At 39.6% G+C, this 22,347-nt stretch overlaps 1 protein-coding gene across 2 annotated transcripts in view; it reads right to left on the reverse strand.

Annotated features, from left to right (window-relative positions):
- Window positions 1–6,404: 6,404 nt before the first annotated feature.
- The window catches only part of PCMT1 (protein-L-isoaspartate (D-aspartate) O-methyltransferase), a 36,024-nt gene continuing 20,081 nt past the window's right edge, over window positions 6,405–22,347 (reverse strand). The window contains exons 6-8 of one of the 2 annotated variants that reach the window (XM_066179100.1): window positions 18,827–18,912; window positions 17,044–17,213; window positions 6,405–8,621 (exon numbers count right to left, since the gene is read on the reverse strand). In XM_066179100.1, coding sequence (XP_066035197.1) covers window positions 8,609–8,621; window positions 17,044–17,213; window positions 18,827–18,912 — 269 coding nt within the window. In that variant the 3' untranslated portion in view covers window positions 6,405–8,608. Of the gene's footprint in view, window positions 8,622–16,996; window positions 17,214–18,826; window positions 18,913–22,347 lie in introns of both variants that reach the window. The other variant, XM_066179101.1, reaches the window with a different exon arrangement.

Below are 22,347 nucleotides of genomic sequence, written 5' to 3' on the forward strand. Positions count from 1 at the left end.
GGCCGGGCTGGATGGAGCCCTGAGCAACCTGGTCCAGCGGAAGGTATCCCTGCCCATGGCAGGGGGGCTGGAGCTAAATGATCTTTAAGGTCCTTTCCAACCCAAACCCCTTCGTGATTCTGAGCTGTGTCTCTCCCCAGAGCTCAGGGCTTGTCCAGCCTTTTCCACATCCAGCCCACCACCCTCCCACAGCGTGAGAACGCAGCACACAGCCGTTTCTACCCGAGATGCCAGAGTGTAGGATTCCTGCTGGTTATCCCCTAGCTCCCTGCAAAGCTTGAAAGCTTCGGTGATCTGCCCTCACCCCAGGAAAATTCTCATAGAATTAGAGCAAGTAATTGATATGTGTGAGTGAACTGCAGATGTGTTACCAGTAAAATGTGTACAGTACATGTTATATATACCTATATATACACACACACACACTGTGCTGTCTGTCTTGTTTGGCTGTCCAAGGATGTCACATTCCTCATGAGTGTCTCAATAAAACCAGAGTCAAATGAGGCATGCATCGTTTTGTATGTCGTCTTTTTGTACTTCAGTAACTTTGAGTCAGCCAGAATATTGCCATGGTATACAAATAGTTCTTCAAGTAATTTGTTCTTGATTACTTTATGTAAAATAGCTCTAATAAACCGATTCTATTCTTATATTTATTGCATTGTCTTTCGTTTCCATTGCCAGCTCAATTTTACGCTACAAGACTGCATCATGAGAGCAGACAGAAGTAAATTTTTCCTTTCTGTGAAACAGCCTTATAAGAAGCTGGAATGTGTATTCCAGTGTGGGGGGAGTTGTTGAGATACTTGTTTCAGGGAAACAGAGAAGGACAGGGCACTACCTGTGTGAGCTGTCTCTTGAGCAGTGCTTGAGCTGAGCAGGACAGCACTTGTAGAGCTGGCTGTGCCAACCACTCAGGGAATCTGGTTGCCAGTGCTCCTTGCTCGTGCCACGAGGCAAAGTCTGGTTGGTTGTACTTCTATGTTTCAGTGGGTTCAGCAGACCACCTGCTGATGCTGCCCATTTTCAGTTGGGGAGTACAGCCTCTCTTCCATCCCAGCCCCCAGCAGACATGGCAAATAGCGCAAGACCCAAAAGACCACATTTTAAATACAGCCTTCTAGGGACGACTCGCTGCCCATTTAGTTGGGGTCTTATTTTCTATCATTGAAATTTGCATTGGGTTTTAATTAAATACCTAGATGTCCTTCACCACCTTACCAAAGCAGCAAGAAAAGTGGTCTTTTCTCTCTGTGCCCACTGTGCTCCTATTACCAAAACCCATTACCCTGGCACACAGCCAGCAGCAGAACAAAAGCTTTGGTTTTGTTCTGCCGAGCAGGACAACGGCAAGATGTGGCACCAAGCACAAGCCAGCCAGTACAGCTGTGGAAAGCAAGAGCTCAGCTTTCCAGTCACTTTACCCAACAGCAGGCTTTGTTTCTGTGCTGCTGCTGGTGGAATAAACCTTCAAGGATTTTGCATATGACAGCTGAGAATGAATGCCTCCAAGCAGAGAGCAGCAGACAGCAAGCACGGTACAGGAGTCTGGCTAATGCTGGGTTGAGAGTTGCCACAGTCTTCCCAGGGACTCTTCTTTCTGCGAGGGGAGATGGTGACAGTTGCTGCCCTACAGGCCACCAGCTTGAGACCAGTACTTCCCAGGTGACAGCAAACTCCACGGCTGGAGTGAAATAAAATAGTTTTCACCTTCCTAGAGAGCCTGGGGGGATTGAGAGCTGGATGGAGAGCAAGACAAAATTAGCAAAGTAACAAACTGGCTTGGCAGCTCCTGCAATTAACACACACACTGGTCTCAATACCATGTGTTTGCATTTAATAGCTTTCATGTTATTTGATTTTAAATAAGTCATACTGAACTACTGAGCTAGAGCACACCTCGGAGTAGCAGAAAATACTGTCAACATGCTAAGGATGCTCTTCCCCTTCTCCCCAGGCAGCTCCCAGCCGCTGCCTCCTGCTGACACCACTTCCGTAGCACGTTCCCAGCCACTTCCAAGGTTGGGGCTCTCCCTCTGATGTCAAAGGAGTCTTCAGAGCAGGCTGTACTTCTAGCCCAGCTTCATGGCTGCTTTGCTAAAACTGCATTCATGGCCTCTCTGCAGACCCCAGAGCTGGGGAGTTTTACACAGTCACAGATCACAGAATATTCTGAGTCAAAAGGGATGTATGAGTGTTTATCCTGTAGCAGAAGTGAGACATTCTGTGTGAAAGTCATCACTATTTGAAGTCTGTCAGATCTGTTTTTCCTGTCCTAAACACTGACATTTGTCTATCCACGTATCTGTGAATATGCTCAGTCCACCTATTCTTACCAGCACTTTAGGTAAGCAGAGAATATTGACTACCCTGACTGCATGGCCCTGTGGATGTTGCTCCTCTGTCTATTAGGAGAGGTCATTAAAATTTATTTTGTCAGTGTATTTTAATGTTGATCAAGATTCTTATTTCACTTAGACTGGTTTTTTAAACTGTTTTGCCCTTCAGAGAGCTTAAGGGTACAAATTACTTCAGAGTAGCAAACACTACAATACTTACCCAGGCTTGATCCATATTTAGAAGTAATGGGGATTTTTCCAAAATATGGGCTGCTTGCTGCCCACTTTTGCAGGGGATCTTAGCCTAAATATCTCGCTGTAATCATTCCATAGCACTGTAGGATAATAGCAGGGGCAGTTCCAAGAGCACATTTGCAAAACAAAAAGGCTGAAATAGGTCAGTGTGATGCTCCATTTGCTTTTCAAATCCTAGATAAAGCATAAGAGTTTCAATCCCAAACTGCACAGAGCCAGTCAGAGACAGGAACCAATAGCAACACAAACACGCCACCCCAAAACAAAGGGAGAGCCTTTCAAGTAAGCCCTGACAGAATCCACAGTCATGCATCACTGAGGTCTGTGCTGGCTGTTTTCATGTGCATCAGGAATTGGGATTTTTCAGTTTCTAATGGCAAAAGCTAAAGGAGTAAGAGCAAAGGGAAAAGCTAGAGAAGATTCAGAGAGTGTGGACGGGCATAAAGACCAGACAGAGGCAATAAACAGAGAGTAATTAATATGAAAAAGAGCCCAGGACACAATCAGTGTGCTGAGTGACAGGGAAACATGCTGTAAACAAGGAATATTTAAAGGGGAAAAAATGTGTAGAAGTAACTCTGCTTTCTATTTTTCAAGTTATAGTTACTTAAAACAACTGAAAAAGTGAGCTGCAGTCTGCACTGGAGTCCTGAAACACAAAGAAAGAGAAATGTAGAATAACTGGATCATCACACTTCAGAAACAAGTTTTTAAATACACAGAAACAAATTTTAAATTTTTTAAATAAAATTTTTAATTTTTGCAGTTATAAGGCTCCTGGCTGACACTGATAAACAAATATAAATCAATGAAAAGTGTATTTTGAGCAAGCTGGCAGAAACCAGACAAAGCAGAAAGGTTCTGTGAAGGACTGAGAGTCACCACATCCTTGGCCAAAAGAAATGTAGAATCCTGTTCTAAAGAGGGTAGAGCAAGACATTTTAACATAGTTCTTGAAACTACCAGATCCTAATGCATTAAAGAGATGCATTTAAGATTTCTACACTCAAACCAAATGACGGGACAACAGAGATACAGAAGGAGCAGGGAACTTGAAAGAGTGCAGGACTGTAAAGGACTTGAAAGCAGGCAGCCCAGTGGAAGATTGGGCCTATAGGGAAAGCATGCCTGAAGGCTAATTCCATGCCCAAGAGATGACAATCCTGAGGCTGCCTCTATATCCAGAGGAGAGGAGCTTCTCTAGAGCTTCTCTGATCAGAGCAGTAGCCTTAGCAGGTACTCTCAATCACCCATTTTCCTAACCAGAGGCCTTCGAGAATGTCCTCCTACTCCATAAGGCACCTGCAGTAAAAGTTACTGGTTTATCTCAGATGCCAATTCTCCATTATAGCTGGAAAAGGATTTGGCAGAACATAATAAGCAAGAAACATGGCTTGTTCATAATACAAACACATAAAATTCAAACATAAGCCCAAACATGGCGGAAAAAAGGACTTCAACTTCTCAGAAGTATTAGGAATGTTTTCAAGAGCATCTACCAGGTCAGTTGCTCAGAAGCATATGATGAAAATGGCTGAACTATAAAAAAACCCTTAGAGAATCAAAGTGAGATCTCAGAGTAACTTCATCAACTTCATCAATTCATCAATATTTATGAAAATAGGCTGTTGTTGCTAAAAAAGTTTTGCTAAAAGGTATGGGATTGTCTCAAGTTCTAAATTTGTTATGATGAGACACAAAGTGAGTTATTTTCATTTCTCCTTCCTGAAGTTTTCAGGCAACTCTCAATGGTCAGCTGCATCTCCTCCAAACATATTTCAGCAATAGCTATGTCCACTCAATTCATAATTTAAAGAAATAGGATTTTAGTTACCGAGCACATCCTGCTGAGCATCTCATTAACACCCTGCCAAGAGCGTGAGAGAACAGCAACAGCCTTTCATAGGAAAATTCAGAGTGCATCTGCTGCATCATGAATTTGTGCTGTGTAAAAAACTACTACCTGGAACAGAAAGCAGCCCTGTATGTATGTCAAGGATGAAGTATGGGAGGTAAACAGGCCAGGTAGAGGGAACTTTACACTCCCTCTGCCAGCATAAGGCCAAGTTTTAGTCCATGCTTATTTCTTCAGATCTGGCTGAGGCATGGAACCCCAAACCTGGCCAGCTGGGGGGGTCTGAGCACACAAGTGTGTGTTATTTACAGTAAAGGCAAAGTGGGGTTATAATAGCTTAAGAGTGTCTGTGCACTTACAACTGGTCTGCAGTTCACAGCCTTTCACAGTCAAAAGCAGATGGACAAAACTCAAATAGACCCAAAAAAGGCAAAATGTATGAACCCGCAAAACCCACTCAAACCCCATGCTTGAAGCCATCTACTGTATACCACAATATAACTCTAATTTACCCTCCCTGATCTATGAAGCCTGAACATCCAGAAATGCAAAAGACCAGTTTCAGAGGCATCATCTCCTGCATCTCCCTGGGCCATCTTTGTGGCAACATGTCCCCTCTGATTTTTTTTGTTTGGTTCTGCACAATGTGCTTGTGTGACCTCACCATCTGCCTTTGTTCTGAACCAGGACCACCCCTCATTCACTTCAGCAGAACACCTCTTCTACCTCTTGAGACAGGCATCAAGGTTCCATAAAGATAGCTATTCATCTTTTGAACTGCATCCTAACAATATGTTTAAAATCAGCTATACAGAACCAAAGCTACAAGTCATGAGTTTGGTTTGCATTACTCATCCTTTGTATCATGTCAAAGTTCAGAAGGAATTCTCTCATGTTCTCCTGTGAACTGCATTTAAATCAAAAGCAGCACAACCTAGGGCACATTAATGCGCAGAAGGAAGAAAGCACTACTGCTGTAAGAACGGGTTAACACCCTTCTTCCTGGCAGGGTGTACTAGTTCAGAATTTTCCTCAGAGTATTTTACTTTACCTCTTTGTGCTGATGTGTTAATTCCACAGTCCCTCCACACTCTAAAATCCTGGAGCTTGTCACTCTGTCACAAAAACACTGCACATGTGGAGAGAACTGCTGCCAGCTGGAAGCTCCAGAGCCTACCACGCAGAAACCCCCTAGCGCCAGGCATTATTGCCCATTTCAAACTCGATGACTACCAAACATTTCAGGAATCATCCAGGTGGCTTCATCAGCAGTGCTGGTGCACACGTGCTGGTTTCCCTCCAGATAAAATCATGTTACGGGCTCTGTGGCCTCAAGCCACCTGACCAGTCTGAACAGAAAAAGTACAAAGTCATTCATTCCTGCTGCATAAACAAAAAGAATCCATCCAGCACATAAACTCCTCTGTGGAGAACCCACAACTCTCAGTGGGTTTTCAAGATACAGGTATTGGCTTTCCAAGTCTTCTACTCTCTGGATTCCAGAAACAACTGGCTAAGCAACTCAGAGTTCAGCCAATCTGTTCTCCCAAGCTGCTCTGGCTTAGAGGTGATAGTAACAGCCCAGTGCAACATGACTGCACCTCTTATAAAGACAGAAAACTTTAATCCTTGCAAATGGCAAACCACTCTCCAAGGTAGCTGGATTCAGCTATGGACAGCAGACAGAACTGTGCACAGAGCCTGTTCACCAGAACACACAGACGTGAACTAAGAAAAATTCCAAATAGCCACCAAAAACCCCATTTACATTCCAGGTAGTATTAACAGGATTTTTAACTGCTGCAATACATAAATTGACTGAAAATGGACACATAGTTCTGGTCAGTTAGCAAACCAGTATTTTTATACATGTTTTCTTTTGGATATGTGACATCCTGTTGAAAGTTAAAAAACAACAAAACCAAAACAAAATCAGACAGACACCTAGATACAGCTTCCTCTCAATTTGTTTTATTTGGCAAAGTAGCAGTTCAGACAGTTCACACAGCATTTATTCAAACTCTTCAAGTCTTCTGCATTTCAACTTGTCCTTGTCTCCAAGTTTTTACTTCAGAACCATTGCTCCATCATGGAGGAGTTTCCATTTTTGACTCCTAAATGCTACTCCTGGATACTCCTTTCTTGTCTGAGTACCTTGACTATCATCGACCCCTTCAGTGGAATGGGTGCACCTATTCTCACCAGCCTTGGTCCCTGAAGCCTTACACCTCCTGAAGTGGTTCTCCCCCAGGAAGCTGTCATCGGGTCTCAGCTTTAACACCACTTCCAAGTCAGGCTAGCTTATTACACTGTGACCAGAGACAGGAATTTGGATACAGTTGAGCTCCTATCTTTCATTTAACGTATTAAATTAGTGAGAAGATGTAAATAAAGCTGAACTCAAACTGAAAGATACAGCGACCAAAAGGCTGAACGTTAGCATGCATCAGTTAAGATATTTCACTTCAACACCAAGAACTAGAGTCACAGTTGATTGTGGGTTAGTACAAATTTGTCAGACGCAAGTGGATTTTTCTGGATTGTATTTTCTAGAATACACACTATATTAATTTCTTTAGAAGATTAATCTTGTGCATGTGCTCCCAGGCTGCAGTCTGATCAGGAGGTGGTACATTAACTTCCAAATATCTAAATAAATTAAGTCATACAGTATCTTTTACAGAAGGAGAAAATGGGGCTGACCTTCAAAAAGCAGGTTATGTAAAAAGTTCCTTTTCCATATTCAGAGGCCTTTGAATTTTAACCTTTATGCTTCCTGGGATTAATCCTATCACAAAATTATTGCTCTTCCACCATAAGAAGTTGTTTTGGTTTTTTTTCCCAGTGATCATTATGAGTTGTTTTATTCTATAATCCTTCCTACCATAAGAAAAAAAGAAAATACGCTATTTAATTCCTGATTGCTCAAATATGAGCAGGATGACTGAAGACACACACTTCTCCCCTTTCCCAAAGAGCCCACCTTACTGTACTGCTTCACAATTTGCTGTTGACTTTTTACAGTACCAAACAGAAAACTTAGGGCAGAAAAAAAGGTTTATAGCCTTCCAACTATTCTTCTATATGAAAACTGAGTAAGTGCATCTATCTGTACTTAGGAGTCCAGGATTCTTTCTGCATGCATGATGTGTTCCTTTTACAGCAATTTGGAATTCACTTTCTAAAAAGCCGGAATTTTTCCTGGGTGCCCACAGTTATAAAAATAAGAATGGTAATACAGCAAATGGCTTTGCCAAAAGCAACTTTCTTTTAGAACCAAAGGGGGGTTTGGTTTTTAATAAAGAACCTAGCATATCTCAGACTACCTACCCATCTTAATCTTCCACACAAGCACAAAACCCCCCTTTTGCTTTTAACTTTATTTGGCAAAGCAGCATTGCGTAAATTGTTCAGTGATTGGAACACACCTCACCTCCCTTTTATGGAGTTAGATCCATGTGTATCCCACCAGCACTGAGCTATAAACCAGAACAGAATTTCTTCAAGATCACATTAATCAATTTTAGAAGGAAAGGGAAAACCATGTCTGTTATGTTCAGCTTGAACAGCAATGTTTGATAAGAGCAGCCACCTACCTCTGATGTCTTGAAATTTAATATATACAAATGCCTGGTTTTAAGGTAAAAAAGCAGCTGATTGTACCTACTACATGCTAGTCTATGACACCATGTCAAAAGCTTAGAAAGGAAGTTCATCTCCTTTTAGTAGCATCTAGCAGACGTTGGAACACAGAAAACCTGGTATTACCTACGTAGTGTTGTAAGGTGCACAGAAGCAGTTTTACCAAGGGACACAGGAGCCGAGAGAAGTGAGTGTTCAAGTTCCCCCATCAAAATTAGAGCTCACAAGCCTATAGGTCTTTATCTGCAGTTTTGCAGAAATTCACTTCAAACAGATGAAAGTGAAATAAAGGCATGTTAAATAAAACAGTGCCCACATAAAACTTTCCACCATTTCTTTATCAGATTTGCCTTGAGCATCTAAAAAAATAAAACAAACACCACGCTTTTCCATGCTGATAACAACAGTATAACGAAGTCCAAAACAAGCTGCAATGCTGTTGGTTTTCAAAAAGCTTTTAGAACTGGAGATGAGCAGTCCACTGTAACACTATGTTTGGGTCAAGATGATGTAGCTTTTACAATTCATCCCTGTAGAAAGAAAACACATGCAGTTACGTTTCTTCTCCCCTTGGAAATGGTATTTGAAAAGTTTTGATACTGACTCAGGTTACATTTAAGTGCTCACGCACATCAGCAAAACTTTAGAAATCTCTTCAAGCACTTGAAAAACAAAAAAGAAACACCAAAGGAAAGGCAACAGCAATCCCATATCATCTCATACTATTATGTGACTTATTGGGTAATATGGGTCCCTCTATTTTACATTTAATGGATCACTTGCTTTAAGGAAACTCCACACACTGCACAGCTACCTGCCATCCAAATTCTGCTGGCTACACACTGGCAAGCAACTGAGCCAACTTACTAGACAGACTGTTGGCAAAACCCATCCTCTGTAGCTGCCAAAAAGGCAAGTTTAGCTTCAGCTGCACTCAAGAACTCTCAAGACAGTGGGAACACAATCTTGCATCCCTGTCATGCAGTTTGTACCACTTTGTTTATTTCTCAGAGGAACTCGATTAGCTTCTGAAGGAGCTACAATAAATCAGGAGTAGGTTATGGAAAGGCTGGGGGCAGGGCATTGTGTGTGTGAGCTAAAAGGAGAAATAATAGCTCTAGCTAGGAGAAATAATATATCAGAAGTCCCCCTAAATCGCTGAAGGAATCTAGAAAATGCAGAGGTTTGTCCCTGTAGGATATTTAAAACACACTGAAACAAGAAACCCATAAAACCTATATTAGAACCATAAAGTTATCATATAGTTATGATTTGTTAAAGTATTTCTAAAGCATTAATTTTAATGCAAAATGCCCATCAAATCTGAAAGCTGTGCACTGTGCCACTCTGAGCACTAGAAAACTTGAAGTGTTCTTCCTCTTTTTTTTTTTTTCCCCCCCACAAGGCACAAGCGATCTATAAATTTAGAATGAGTTTGCCACAATTTTTCTTTTGGTGCATCAGCCTCATTAGCCAAAGCAAACAGTGTCTGAATTAGAAAAAACCTCAGTAATGTGATTGCTGGCTCAATACATAGTAGTACTTCCAGCTATCATGCAAACTAATGCACAAAAATCTAGCTCTACATGCACACATACAAAACTTTTAAGTTACAAAGACATTTTTATGCTCCAGGAATCATACAGCATGGAATGACAGCATGCAAAACATTGTAAAAAGCAACTGAAAAGGCTGTAGAAACTAGTGCTTAAATGACTAGATTTCTATCTTATGCAGTTGAGATGCAAACGTTGTGATTTGTAAGTGATAAATATTTGCATTCTTTGCACTTTGCACTGCCTCCTAATAGTAAGGTACTAATCACACAGCTTTAGAGCACTGCAGTAATTACAGACAGCAGAAAAAGGCAGGAGGCAGAAGAACACATCTTGGCAGGGATAAAGAAAAATCTTTTTATAGCTAAAGGTTTGGAAGCTCTCCGTATTTGCCTATCTCACAGAATGGGTATTTGCTTATTTTAAACAGAAAAAAAGAAATTAACATCTGATACCCAGTTTAAAATGCAGTGCCAGTGAATTCAGACCAAGTGCTTCATTCATCCCTAACACTACCAGGACCTGCATCATCAGTTAAGTTTTACAACTTCAAGAACTATATGTAAGTAATGACTACTGCTGTTGCTTAGTCTCATATGCCTAATTGTGGCTGTAATTTTTGTCCTGATTCCTACCACACACTCACAGCTTTATAAAACCCTGGTCTTTTATTGTGACAAGCAATTCTTAATCCTTCAAACCCAAGGCAGATCCTCAAGAAACTATAAGCCTAAGAAACATTCTGTATTTACTTTGAAACTATTAAACACAGTGATTTTACCCACCGGCATATCTTAGCAAGACTTTTGCCTTTTTGCTAATGCACCTAAAATATTTAAAGTGAGGGTTTGTTTTTTCTTTTCTTATACTTAAAACATATATGTATTATATAAATATATAATTTAAAATAAATATATATGGTTTAATTGTTGGTATTTTTCATTGCTTTAACATATTCACTGACCACTATATCCTATAGGTGACATTCAAAATAAGGATTTTCATATTTTATTTTTTAGAACATTTACTGTATTAAGGGAATCAGCTTTCCTCAAGAGATTTTTCACTTGCTCTTCGCTACCCATTAATTTAAAAACAGCATGCCAGCCCAAACCAATCCACAATATAAGTGTTAAATATATTCAGCACTTATTTTCTACAGACAAAAGTTGAATTTATATGTCCATTATTGGACTGTATGTATTAGAAAGTTCCAGAAAAGTGTCAGATCACTAAAGGTAACAGTTGTCAGCTTTCTCCCTAATGTAGCATAGCTTGCAGACATAAATACATATTGCAAACCAGCATCAGCTGACCTGAGCTGATCCTGTATGGATCGGAAACTGACAAGCTATGAAATCTACCAGGTCTCAGCTACTGGTAAGAATCAGGATACAGGCCTATCCTCCCAGTCAAAGAACAAAATCTATCCTGCTACAAAGCTTAAAAGGAGACTCAAAAGATTGCTCTTTCCTCGTTAAAACTATCCTGTTGTCCTCTAGAGCCACAAGAAAGATCTACTAATTTGTATTCTTTCTGGCCACAGCTGTTTGCTGTGTTTCTTATGCAACTCACATAATTTCTCTCCACCTTCATATATGTACTCCATCCAATCTGCTTACCAGCTCCTGCTTAGCAAGCAATATCTATATTTAGGGTTTAAGTCACCATAGTAGTCCTTCTCAGGCCTTTGGAATTCCAACAAGAGAACCACTCATCTGTCAACTGAGTCATCAAAGCAACTTGGCAAGCTCAAGTTAAAGCAAATTTCAGAAGTCATTAGCTCAAAATTACTATTCTTGGAAAAAAATGTAAGAAAGTTGGAAAGACTTTGGCTTACTACTGGGGAAAACGTATATATTAATATTCTACGCTTCCCATTATGAATATCCAACAACAAACCAAGAAACATTCTCAGAAAAAAAATCTAATAGACAGTGTTTCAGATAAATAAAAGAGTTCATCAAGAAATAAAATAAAGAATCTTATCAACAATAAATTTGGGATACAAGTAAGTCATGCAGCTTTGCAATCCGTCACCACCTCTTTAGTGGAAGGCATTCAAATTAAGTATTTGAACAAACATTTATAAATCTATTTGAAGTCTGTATCTCACTCTTTTAGATCCACTTCAATTTTCTTGTCATTAGGCAGCATTTGACTTTCCCTTTTCAATATATCATTCATCCATGAAAAATATGTTTTCATTACTGAAAGTGAAATTCAGAGTGTGGCCTGTTATGAATTAGAAGTACAGCATCTACTCAGTGTTTCAGCAACCCGTTATTTCTCACTTTATAACTTTAAAGATGCAATATTTAGACTTGTAGCATTTTAACCTGGAAAGGTGCTATTATAAAATATTTATTATTTGCTATGATCAATCATAAAATTTAGGGTAAATTGAAATTATATAGAATTTTTTTCTGTAATCTACTGTATCAGATATATCACACACACTTTTACATAACTGTATTGGGTTTGCCTGGCAAGGTTTGGAAGGGGAAAGAAGGTCAGGGCTGCAGGGTGGCTTCTGTGAGAAGGTGCCAGAAGCTTCCTCCATTTTCTATAGAGCCAACACCAGCTGACTCCTACTTGGACCCTCCACTGGCCAACACTGAGCCTGTCAGGAATGGAAGCAACACCTCTGCAGTAACACATTTAAGAAAGAAAAAAGCTATCGGGCAGAGAAGAGCGGGGTGAGAACATGGGAGAGGAATAGCCCTGCAGACACCCAGATCAGGGGATGAGGGGCAGGAGCTGCTGCAGGTACTGGAGCTAAGATTCCCCTGCAGCCCATGGTGAGGCAGCTGTGCCCCTGCAGCCCATGGAGGAGCACACACTGGAACAGGTGGATGCCCGAGAGGAGGCTGTGAACCCATGGGAGGCCTGTGCTGGAACAGGGTCCTGGCAGGCACCAGCAGACCCATGGAGAGAGGAGCCCACTCTGGAGCAGGTTTCCTGGTAGGACTTGTCACCCTGCGGGGAACCTATGCTGGAGCAGGCTGTGCCTGCAGGACTGCATCCCAAGAACAGTGACCAACCTTGGAGCAGTTCATGAAGAACTGTAGCCCATAGGAAGGACTCATGCTGGATAAGTTCATGGAGAACTGTGTCCTGTAGGAGGGACCCCACACTGGAGCAGAGGAAGGACTTCTCTCCCTGAGCAGCAGCAGGAAGAACGTGTGATTAACTGACTGCAAACCCCAGTCCTTGCCTCCTTGCACTGCCAGGGGGCAGGAGGTAGAGGTAGGAAGGAGGGAGAAGGGATGCATGAAAGGTGTTTTTGAGGTTTTTTTCTACATCTCATTATCCTGCTTTGATTTTGCTTGGCAATAATTTCTATTAATATCTCCAAATGAAGTCTGTTGTATCCATGATGGTAACTGGGGAGTGATCTCTCCCTGTCCTTAACTCATGAGTCTTCTGTTGTATTTATTCTCCCTCCTCTGTCCAGTTGTGGAAGGAGCAGTTTTGGTGAGCACCTGGCATTCAGTCAGAGTCAAACCATCACAATAATACGTAATTCTTAAATTTAACTTAAAATATTTTGTGCAAAGATTTTTTTTGCTGAAGTAAAATAAAAACTTGAACCATAACCATTATTCTACATGGCCTGAGGAATTCCAGCAAACAATATCTGCTAATTTCAAACTAAATTGGTCAACTAGCTCATCAGGGGCACCTGAAACACTGAATGAGAGTTTCTAAGCAGAAACATATTAAAATATATCCTAAGAAATACATTTTCCAAAAGGGTGTTAATTGTCGTTGATGCACAGATAAGAGAGTACAGTAACAGCCCCAGTTTAATCACTGAAGTTTTTCCTCAGGTCATACTGTCATTATAATTTTCTATTTTATCAGCAAGTATGAGTTCAGCATGAGATTTACAAATAATTTCTACTAATACAATATATAAGACAAAAGTAGTTGTTAACATTTTAAAAACAGCTGCCTGTCTGAAAATCAAATCCAAAATGCAACAGAGACTCATTGCTAAGTGTTATTTACATTGTCATTCTCTCATGGGTCCGTGTCAGCAATAGCATGGCCAGCAAGACAAGGTATCCCCTGGAGGTACTTTAAAGATGTGTAGAAGTGGCCCCTGGGAACATGGTTTAGTGGTGGACTTGGCAGTACTGGGTTAAAAGTCAGACTCAATGACCTTAAACGTGTTTTCTATCCTAAATAATACCATGATTCTGTAACTTTTAAAACTGTCTTTCTATATAAGTAGTAAGTGAACTCTCACAGAGAAATAAAACAAGAGAGATAATAATTTATACAAGATCTGCCAATAAGGCAGCCATCAAGCCATATTCCCAACTGTGCAACACAAGAGGCCTTCTCTCCATCCTATTTTTCAGTAAAAAACCCCAAAACAATTGATAAGTTTTATGTGAAAGGATACCCTTATCAGCATAATCACATAACTGGGCACTGACTGCTGGATCTCTGGCAAACTGCATTGTTTTGTTTTGTACCAGAGATAGGGTTCCTGTGTATATTCTACTTCTGAATGTCCCAGCGAGTCACATTTGAGAGGATTCCCACTAACATTGGGAGATTAAAAAAACAGTATTGCAACTGTACCAAAACTAGAAAGTCATGGCCTAAATTTAAAGAAATTTAACACTATTTACAAATAAGATGCTTTATTTAGCAAATGTATTGAAATCCAAGGAACCTTTTCCTTCCAGCTAGTCCAGACTTCCTTTTGCGACAAGTTCCAGTTTCACACAGTGAAGCGTGATACAAAATACCTGAAGACAGGCTTGACTTCACACCCCACTTATGAATGTTGTGCTGCTTTGCAAAAGCACCTTGCAGCCCCATTAAAGAACATTCCAAAATGTGAATGGCTCAGCAAAAATTTAAACAGTTTCCTTCCTGCCAACTGGAAGGTCTGCTAGCCTAGGAAAATGCTGCTGGCCTATCAATTGTATTCTGTGAAGGGACACCAATTCTTCCTTCAATGTGATGAAAGAGTTACCTGCATTAGGAGTGAAATCACATAATGTAAACTAAAAGAATGACAAACTAAACACACATAATTGAGCTAATCTTAAAATGATTACTGTTTAATGAATTTGTGATTTACAGCAACTAGTCTCCCATACCCTACAGATTTTTATTACAGAAACTCTTAGAAATGCTTTTTCAGGAGTCTCTAACTGAACTCTGCTCACAGATCTTGAGCAATTTAGAAAAGAAAAACTGAAGCCTACGAAGTGAAGAAAAAACACCTTTCATCTTTGATGCCCGCAGAGATAGCAAATGCTGACTTATAATTAGGAATTTCCTTGGCAGCAGCTGGCTGACAATACACTTCATAGTCAACAAGGAAAAACCAACAAAAACAAAGATGTAACCTCCTGTAAGGTCAGCGGTACACTGACAGTCATCCTAGAAAATGGAATGGGAATTTTCTTCAGATCACAAAAAGGACAATTAAAGAAATATCAAATGTTACAGGAAGTGGACTTCTGAGATTTTCTTTAACAGAGAGTTTCAAGACTGAACGAAATATAAATGTGCATGGCAAGATACAGCCTCTATGCCATTGCAGATGAACCCCTCAGGCTAAGCACTTTTATTTTCTGATAACATCACTGTAAATTGTTAAATTAAAAATAAATAAATAAAATCAAGAAGTGTTTCAGAAAAGCAAAGAAACTTGTACAAATTTCTGGGGAAAATAACCCTACAGTATGCATGACTAAAGAAGGCTCAAACTATTAGCTCTTCCCAAGCTGGCAGACAAAATGAAATACCAAACTGCACTGAAGAGATGAAAAAACCTCAGAATTCTAGTCCTTAACACAGTACCCTATCATCACTTGTAGCAAGGGATAAACTATCCTTCAAGAAACTCTTCTTCAAGTGTTTATGAACACACAACTGCTGCTACCAAAAAAATCCCAATTGCTACTCTAATCAGATAAGGTGGAAATGGAGAAAGATCTATGAAACCTCTCTGAGAGAAGGAAGGCTTAAGAAGACAACTATTCTTTTTTAGACCAAGCAAAGCATGGACTCCAAACTTAAATAAAACACTTGCCAGAGGAGGAAACTGACCACAAAGGAACGCTTCCAAAGCTTTACAAGAGGCAGGAAACCCCTGAGTACCACACTGAGGGAATACTGGCAATATTCGAGGCCAAAGCATTCATTTGCATAACAAATACAAAACATTTGAATAACAAGCACGCTTCACAAGCTTTGAACTAAGCTGTATTTCACTGAAGATGTTTTAAGAGTAATTTCTACGTGCTGGCTATATAGTAATCCAAAAAACACTGAAATGTTTGAAATGAGATTTCACTAAGCAAAAGTATGCAAACTGCATTATTTGGAATTTTTATGAATATTTTGATAGGTTAGACTAAGTATTCATGCATTCAAATCACAAGCTATACTCCAGAATATCAAGGGAAAAAAAGTCAAAAATCTAAATTTAGGTTATAAAGCTCAAGAGTTGTTTTTCAGAGCTCAATGCACATCTCTGCACTTCACTAATGCCAATAATGCATTCACAAGCCCCTTCTGCCAGGAAGCAAAACAGCAGTGTTGCTTTGTTCATTCACATACTAATGTCTAGCATGGCTTAAGCTGACAGCTGCATTAAGTCTATTTATTTATTTATTTATTTATTTATTTATTGCTGGCTGTTCAATTCAGCAAACTGGAAGGTTTCCTGCTTCTAGAAAGGCCTTTAGAGTTTGCTGTATTGGCAAACACAAATACTGCCCCATCAGAGACAGATGATAGACTTCTAATAAAGTCTGAGAAAATTTTCTGAACACTACTCAGCTACATTTATACTTTAGGGAAGAAGGAATTATCTTCTCTACTTTTTGCTACTTGGGGGCTAAAGGAAAGTGCTTGCAAGATCATCTACATTTTCCACAAAGAATTTTGCAAAGATTTTTCTTTCTTTGTAGTGTTTCAGAAAAATAAAAAATGAACACCCAATTACCACTAACTTAAAGGACAAAACAGTATTTATTAGGTAAAATTTTACACTTCACCTTAATTATTGGGCAAAATAGTTATAAAAAGTTCATTAAAAGTGAAGTTTAACCTTAGAAAATACTGTGTTTAAAACAACAAATAATAATCTTCAAAACACCAAAGACTAAAGAAAATATGTCCAAAAAAGACAAAGTGCAACCCATGCAATATTTTTCTTCTGCTTTTAATTTAACTGAAACTTAGCATAACCTCCTTTGGGTGATGTAGTAATGCAGACTGAGTCACTTTTCATGGTATGGAGGAGCAGAAAGCAATGACAGCAGCAAAGGCAGGCCTTGCAGTCTATCTGCTTAAAATTCACACCCTTTCACCTTGCGTGTGTGTGGAAGAAGTAAGTGGAACAGAAAATCACTTCCACCTGGACCACTGCTTCTCTTTATCTGTTAAAGGCACATATATCACTCCCATCAGAGGCTTCATTTTGACACTGCCATCTTCTAGTTTGTCATACTGTTCGAGCATCTGGTTTCCCCCAGCAGGGCCAACTGGTAATATCAATCTTCCGCCAGGTTTTAACTGGTCTATAAGCTAGAACACAACACAGAAATTAGAATGTAACCAGCCACTTCAGAGAAGCTGGATCCAAAGTATGTTACAGTAGATTAATAGCTTTGCCAGTATGTATCTATCTACTTTTATGCAGTAGGTAACTACTTCCATTACGAAAAATAAAAAGTGCACTGAAAATGAGAGTATCACAGCAACACAGTACAACAACTGGTATTACAGTAAAATAATTTAATTAACTGGGTAAGTTCCAGTTTTATTTTCTATATATGTGGGGGAAACATGTAAATCACATATTATTTCTACAGCAGATTCAATCTTTTGAAACTATTTAACTGTTCAATAGTTATTGTGCATCAGGACGGGCCCATTGTCAAAAATTCTGGGGGTAACTCATCTCCCCTTAAGCCCTCAGAATAAGATTTGAGATTGGTGAGTTTTTATTATTTCTCTTCCTGGAAAAATTTTGTCTACAACAAACTCACTAACCAACAGCTCCTCTTTCATTCTGTGAATGGAACAGCCTTTTGTGAAACTAGTCTAAAACATATGAATATGAGTAAGATAAGTGACACAAACATAGTATGTGAGAAATGCTTGCATTTTTTTTCACAGTTAAAGGAGGCTAATCACAGTAGTCTCAAGAAAAATTTCATACTTCCCAGATGTCACAAAAAAAGTTAATCCCCATTGCTAACAAAAGTTATAATTAAGAACTGTTTCATAACTGTTTCATTCACAAATAAGCTTTCAGTTACTTTTTAAATTGTCATCTGTCAATATTTTGCTGGGAACACCCTCCACGCACACTCCCACCAAAAAAAAAAAAAAACCACAACAACAAAAAAACCCAACCAAACAAAAAAAACCCAACCAAACAAATAAATCCCCCTCAAAAAAACCCTAAAAACACAACCAACTTTAAAAAAAATTAAGCAAAAGAAAAAAAAAAAAAAAAAAACAACCCACCACCATTGGTGATTGTCTGGAAATGTCCAATCTGTCTGTAACAACTCAAAGCCCAGTCTTTCACTATTCCTCACTAAGATTTAAAAACTTTAACTGGCATCTAGCATATAAAAATCAAGCTATGTATTACCATGTGCCTGATGAAAGGAAGAGAAAAAAAATCTTATCTGCAAAAATGGACTATATGTATGCACACTCTAAAGCCCCTATTTACTCTTCAGCTTCTCTAGTAAGAACTGCCCTGTATCCATTCTGAAAGCTATGAACAAATGGCACTGTTTGTACTTCCAGCTGAGCATTTTGCTTTTAACAGACTCAGTGCTTTGGAACTTAGAAAACACACTTAAATTTTTTTAACTCAGCGTTTGATAAAATTATCTTATTAAACAAAATGGTCCAGTTCACTGTTGTCATAGAGGGTTGCACACATGTCATTTTAAAACATGTTTATTTAGAGCAGAGTTATTAGAACATACAGCTTTATCAAACCAACAGGAAGCCCAATTGTAACAGAGACAAAAACCCCACACCATACAGTAATACCACACTGCCCACTGATACTCCCAGCAGTGCAAGCTACCAAGTATTTTACATACAGATGTATGCAAAGCATTCTCTACAGCTAAGATATTACAGAAACACACACACAAAACATAAAGGCTTACTGCTTGGGGCACAACTGGGGCTGCAGCTCCAACATGAATGGCATCATAGGGAGCTTCTTCTGCATATCCCATTCGTCCATCTCCCACTGCAAGAAAATGCTATTTTTAAAAACATTTTCAAAAGGACTAGAGAAAACAGCTGTTTTCCCATATCTATATGTAAAAAATAAACACATTTGTAAAATAAATGCAACAAAACACTCTCATGTATGTACACGTGCTTGTAAAATATACTAAATACCATTGAAGCATCTGTAATTAAAAAGCATGGATTTATAATGGAAGTTCTTGGAAACACATGGTCCACCTAGAAAAGATACTAAAGTATTTATGTTCCCTACCAACTCCAGTGCAGCTGAGTTTCCCCCCTCATTTACCCTCTTAGAACACACTTTCTCTGCCTTGACTTTATGCACATCATTCCTAAATATAATGCAAATCGTAAGTCCAAAGCATTGAATGTCAGAAGCACGTATCAGAAGACTCCAAAGGTGAAGAAAAGACAAATTAAGTGCTCCCATGGACTATATACCTACAGCTGCACAACCAGTCAGAACAAGAGCCCACACCTACATGCATACATTAATGCAGTACTGCAGTAACCTCTGCACGCCCCACATTCCAGCAGATGGGCTTCACTATTCTTCCTGCAGACAATCACTGGACTAACACAGAGAGCCAGGTCAGACTCATGGCTAAAGCTACAGTTGGCTGCTTGGAAGATGCTATTAGTAATTAAGGTTTTCAGAGGTTACCAGTGCTGCTTCAGCTTTGGTGGAAAACTCATGGAAAAGCACCCTATCACAGATGTCTCATACCACTCCAGTTATGCAGAAGGAAAGAGCAACAGTTTGGGGTTTTTACGCCAATGAAATGTGACAAACTAAACTGGACCTCGAGTTAAGTTTTGAAAGAAGATAGTGTGAATATGGCATCCACAGTATTCACAGGAAAGCAACAGGAAGTCAGAGCAAGTTAGGCAAGCTCTCTCTGGAGTCATTTAGAACAAATGTAATAAATTAGGCTGAACCATCCATAAATTCATACTCTGTGATTACAGAAGATCCAATAATCAGTCAAAAAGGAAAAACATGGAGGTTAATGAGCATAGTCCTCTGATCAGCACAAGTAATTTAGGGTTTCCCATCTTTGGGCTAAGCTTTGACTTCTGTGCAAACACCAATATCACAGGTTAATTAAAACTGAAAGAGTCAAAAGAAGTGCTACGCCCCAGTCAAGAGGCTGAGAATCTGTCAACTTTTTGCCTTCCAACAACTCACAAGGCAGGAAAAACACACAGTCACCACAGCAGGTTTCACTCTGACCTCCTTTGATGATAAGGAGGGCCATCTGGATAGTAAGAACACCTTTAGGTATCCAGGGTCTTTAGTACAGAACCTGGACAGCTCCTCAAAACAATTAAAACTGAGGTACTTGTCATCTTCCTATGAGGTCCTAAAAGATGACCCTGGCAAGGACCTTCGGCACCCATGCTCCTTAAGAGACCACATTTTCGCAGAAGTTGAGAGGCCTCAGAGGTCAGTGACATAAATACTCATATCATCAATCCTGACCAGCACAAGCTCCAACCAAGGGCCACAAGCAGAAGCTGCCAAGCAAGAAGTACTAGTGCTTCAAGAGAACCCATCCCTACCGATCACCATTTCCACTAAGTCAGATGGCAACCGAGATCACCAGTAATAAAAATTCCAGTATTTCCAGAGCATAATCCCTCTGACTGCCAAAGCGGATTCTACTGGAACAACTACCTCCATGCAGTCAAGTATATAATTTAACTTATTCATCTTAGTAGCACTATACAACTCTTCTAAAGAAGCAGCAATGATGTGTTTGTTACTATATGAAGCTGCTGTTCCATCAGAAATGGCAATGGAGAAAGACTTCCTTAGCTTATTCATATAGATACTGCTAAAAATTATGTTGCTACACAAGGAGGCAGATCCTCATTCCCCAGGGTACACAGAAGGCATTACAAGCAATGATCTACAGTACTGCTGGCAAAAGAAGTGACTTCCAAGTTGAAGAAGCAGCTGTGAAAGAAACTGCTGTCACTTCTGAAGAAGAACACATGTATTCTGAGACATACATGTCCCTAGTGCACTCTCCAGAGAAGTCTGAATGTGACTTCTGCACATCTTATCACTTTACTGACAGCAGTAAAACAGACCCAAAAACAACTAACCCCTTTGCACTTAGAATCAATAGCTAACATCTTCAAAAACAGCACACATCCAACCAAAGGGGGGGGGGGGGAAATCACGCTCCTTTATATGTATCAGGCACAGCATGGCTCTTCCCTTTTAAAATCCACAAAAACTCTTCTGGCTACAGAAGAAATGTATCCACCCACAATGGCAACACACTTTTAGATATACAGAAGACTTAAAACATAGTTAAGTTGGCATTCATATATTCAATGTCATTCAAATTATTATATTATTCAACGTCCAAGGGGAAAGAGCAACCCAAATTTTCAGCTTGTGTTTACATCCTGAATAATGTCACCTATCCTACTCACATCTCCAGTTACATGCAGCCTGTTAGTGAAATAATTGTGGTGGTGGGTGGCAGTTGGTGATGGAGAAAAAATGTCAGGACTTTTGATATAAAAGGGTTCTGTAACTTGTTTATAAATCTAGACCTGACCTGCTGATCACTGTACTCAAGCCTTCAGTGCCTCTATGCAGACCTGTTTCATACAGAGCTGTAGTATGAGCACAGAAACGGAAGAAAATTACTTCCCTCAGTCATTTAGAATCCCTCATCCCTGCTGGCTATGGCTGCATCAGCAAATAGTGCGGTACAATAGAAGCAGATCTGTACAGCAAAAGCTTTTGCTGAGAACCTGGCATCCATGCAACACACGCATTTTGGGATAATCGCTGCAGTCTAGAGCTAAGTCTTATTGTCTTAATATCCACATATCAAACATATTTGGTTGCTTCTTGGAACACATAATCTTGTCTAGTTACATCCAAAAGAATCAAATTTTGTGCTTTCCAGGAGTACTCTCATATGAACCAAAGAGTGGTAAGTAGAAGCCCTCGAGAGATTCACTTCAAAGCCTTCCTCCTGATATTAAGAAGAAACAAAATAAAAATCAAGCTATCAAAAAAAGAAAAAAGACAAAAAAAAAAAAAAAAAAAAGACCCACAAACTAACAAAGACATGTTAATCCAAGTATACCTATTCCCAACTTCTCAGTGCAGTTCTGCTGAGACATCCCAAAAATAACTTTGGTGTTCCTGAAATGCACTTATGGTATATGTGAGATATGACAAAGCAGAGTAGAATGACTGAAGCACACTGTGAAAACTCAGCAACTGACACACCTGGTCTTATTTCATAGAACTCCCATCATCAATCAACTGGTTTTCACAATTTTTTTTTGGTGTGTTTGGGATGGGGGGGTTTGGGTGGGGTTTTCTGTTGCTGTCTTTTTGTTTTAAATAAACAGCTGTCTGGATCCTTGCTCCACATCAAAGAGCTCCCAGAAATCC

Source organism: Chamaea fasciata, unplaced genomic scaffold (genome assembly GCF_029207755.1).
Source record: "Chamaea fasciata isolate MVZ Bird 193981 ecotype frontalis unplaced genomic scaffold, bChaFas1.0.hap1 SCAF_3, whole genome shotgun sequence".
NCBI classification, from domain to species: domain Eukaryota; kingdom Metazoa; phylum Chordata; class Aves; order Passeriformes; family Sylviidae; genus Chamaea; species Chamaea fasciata.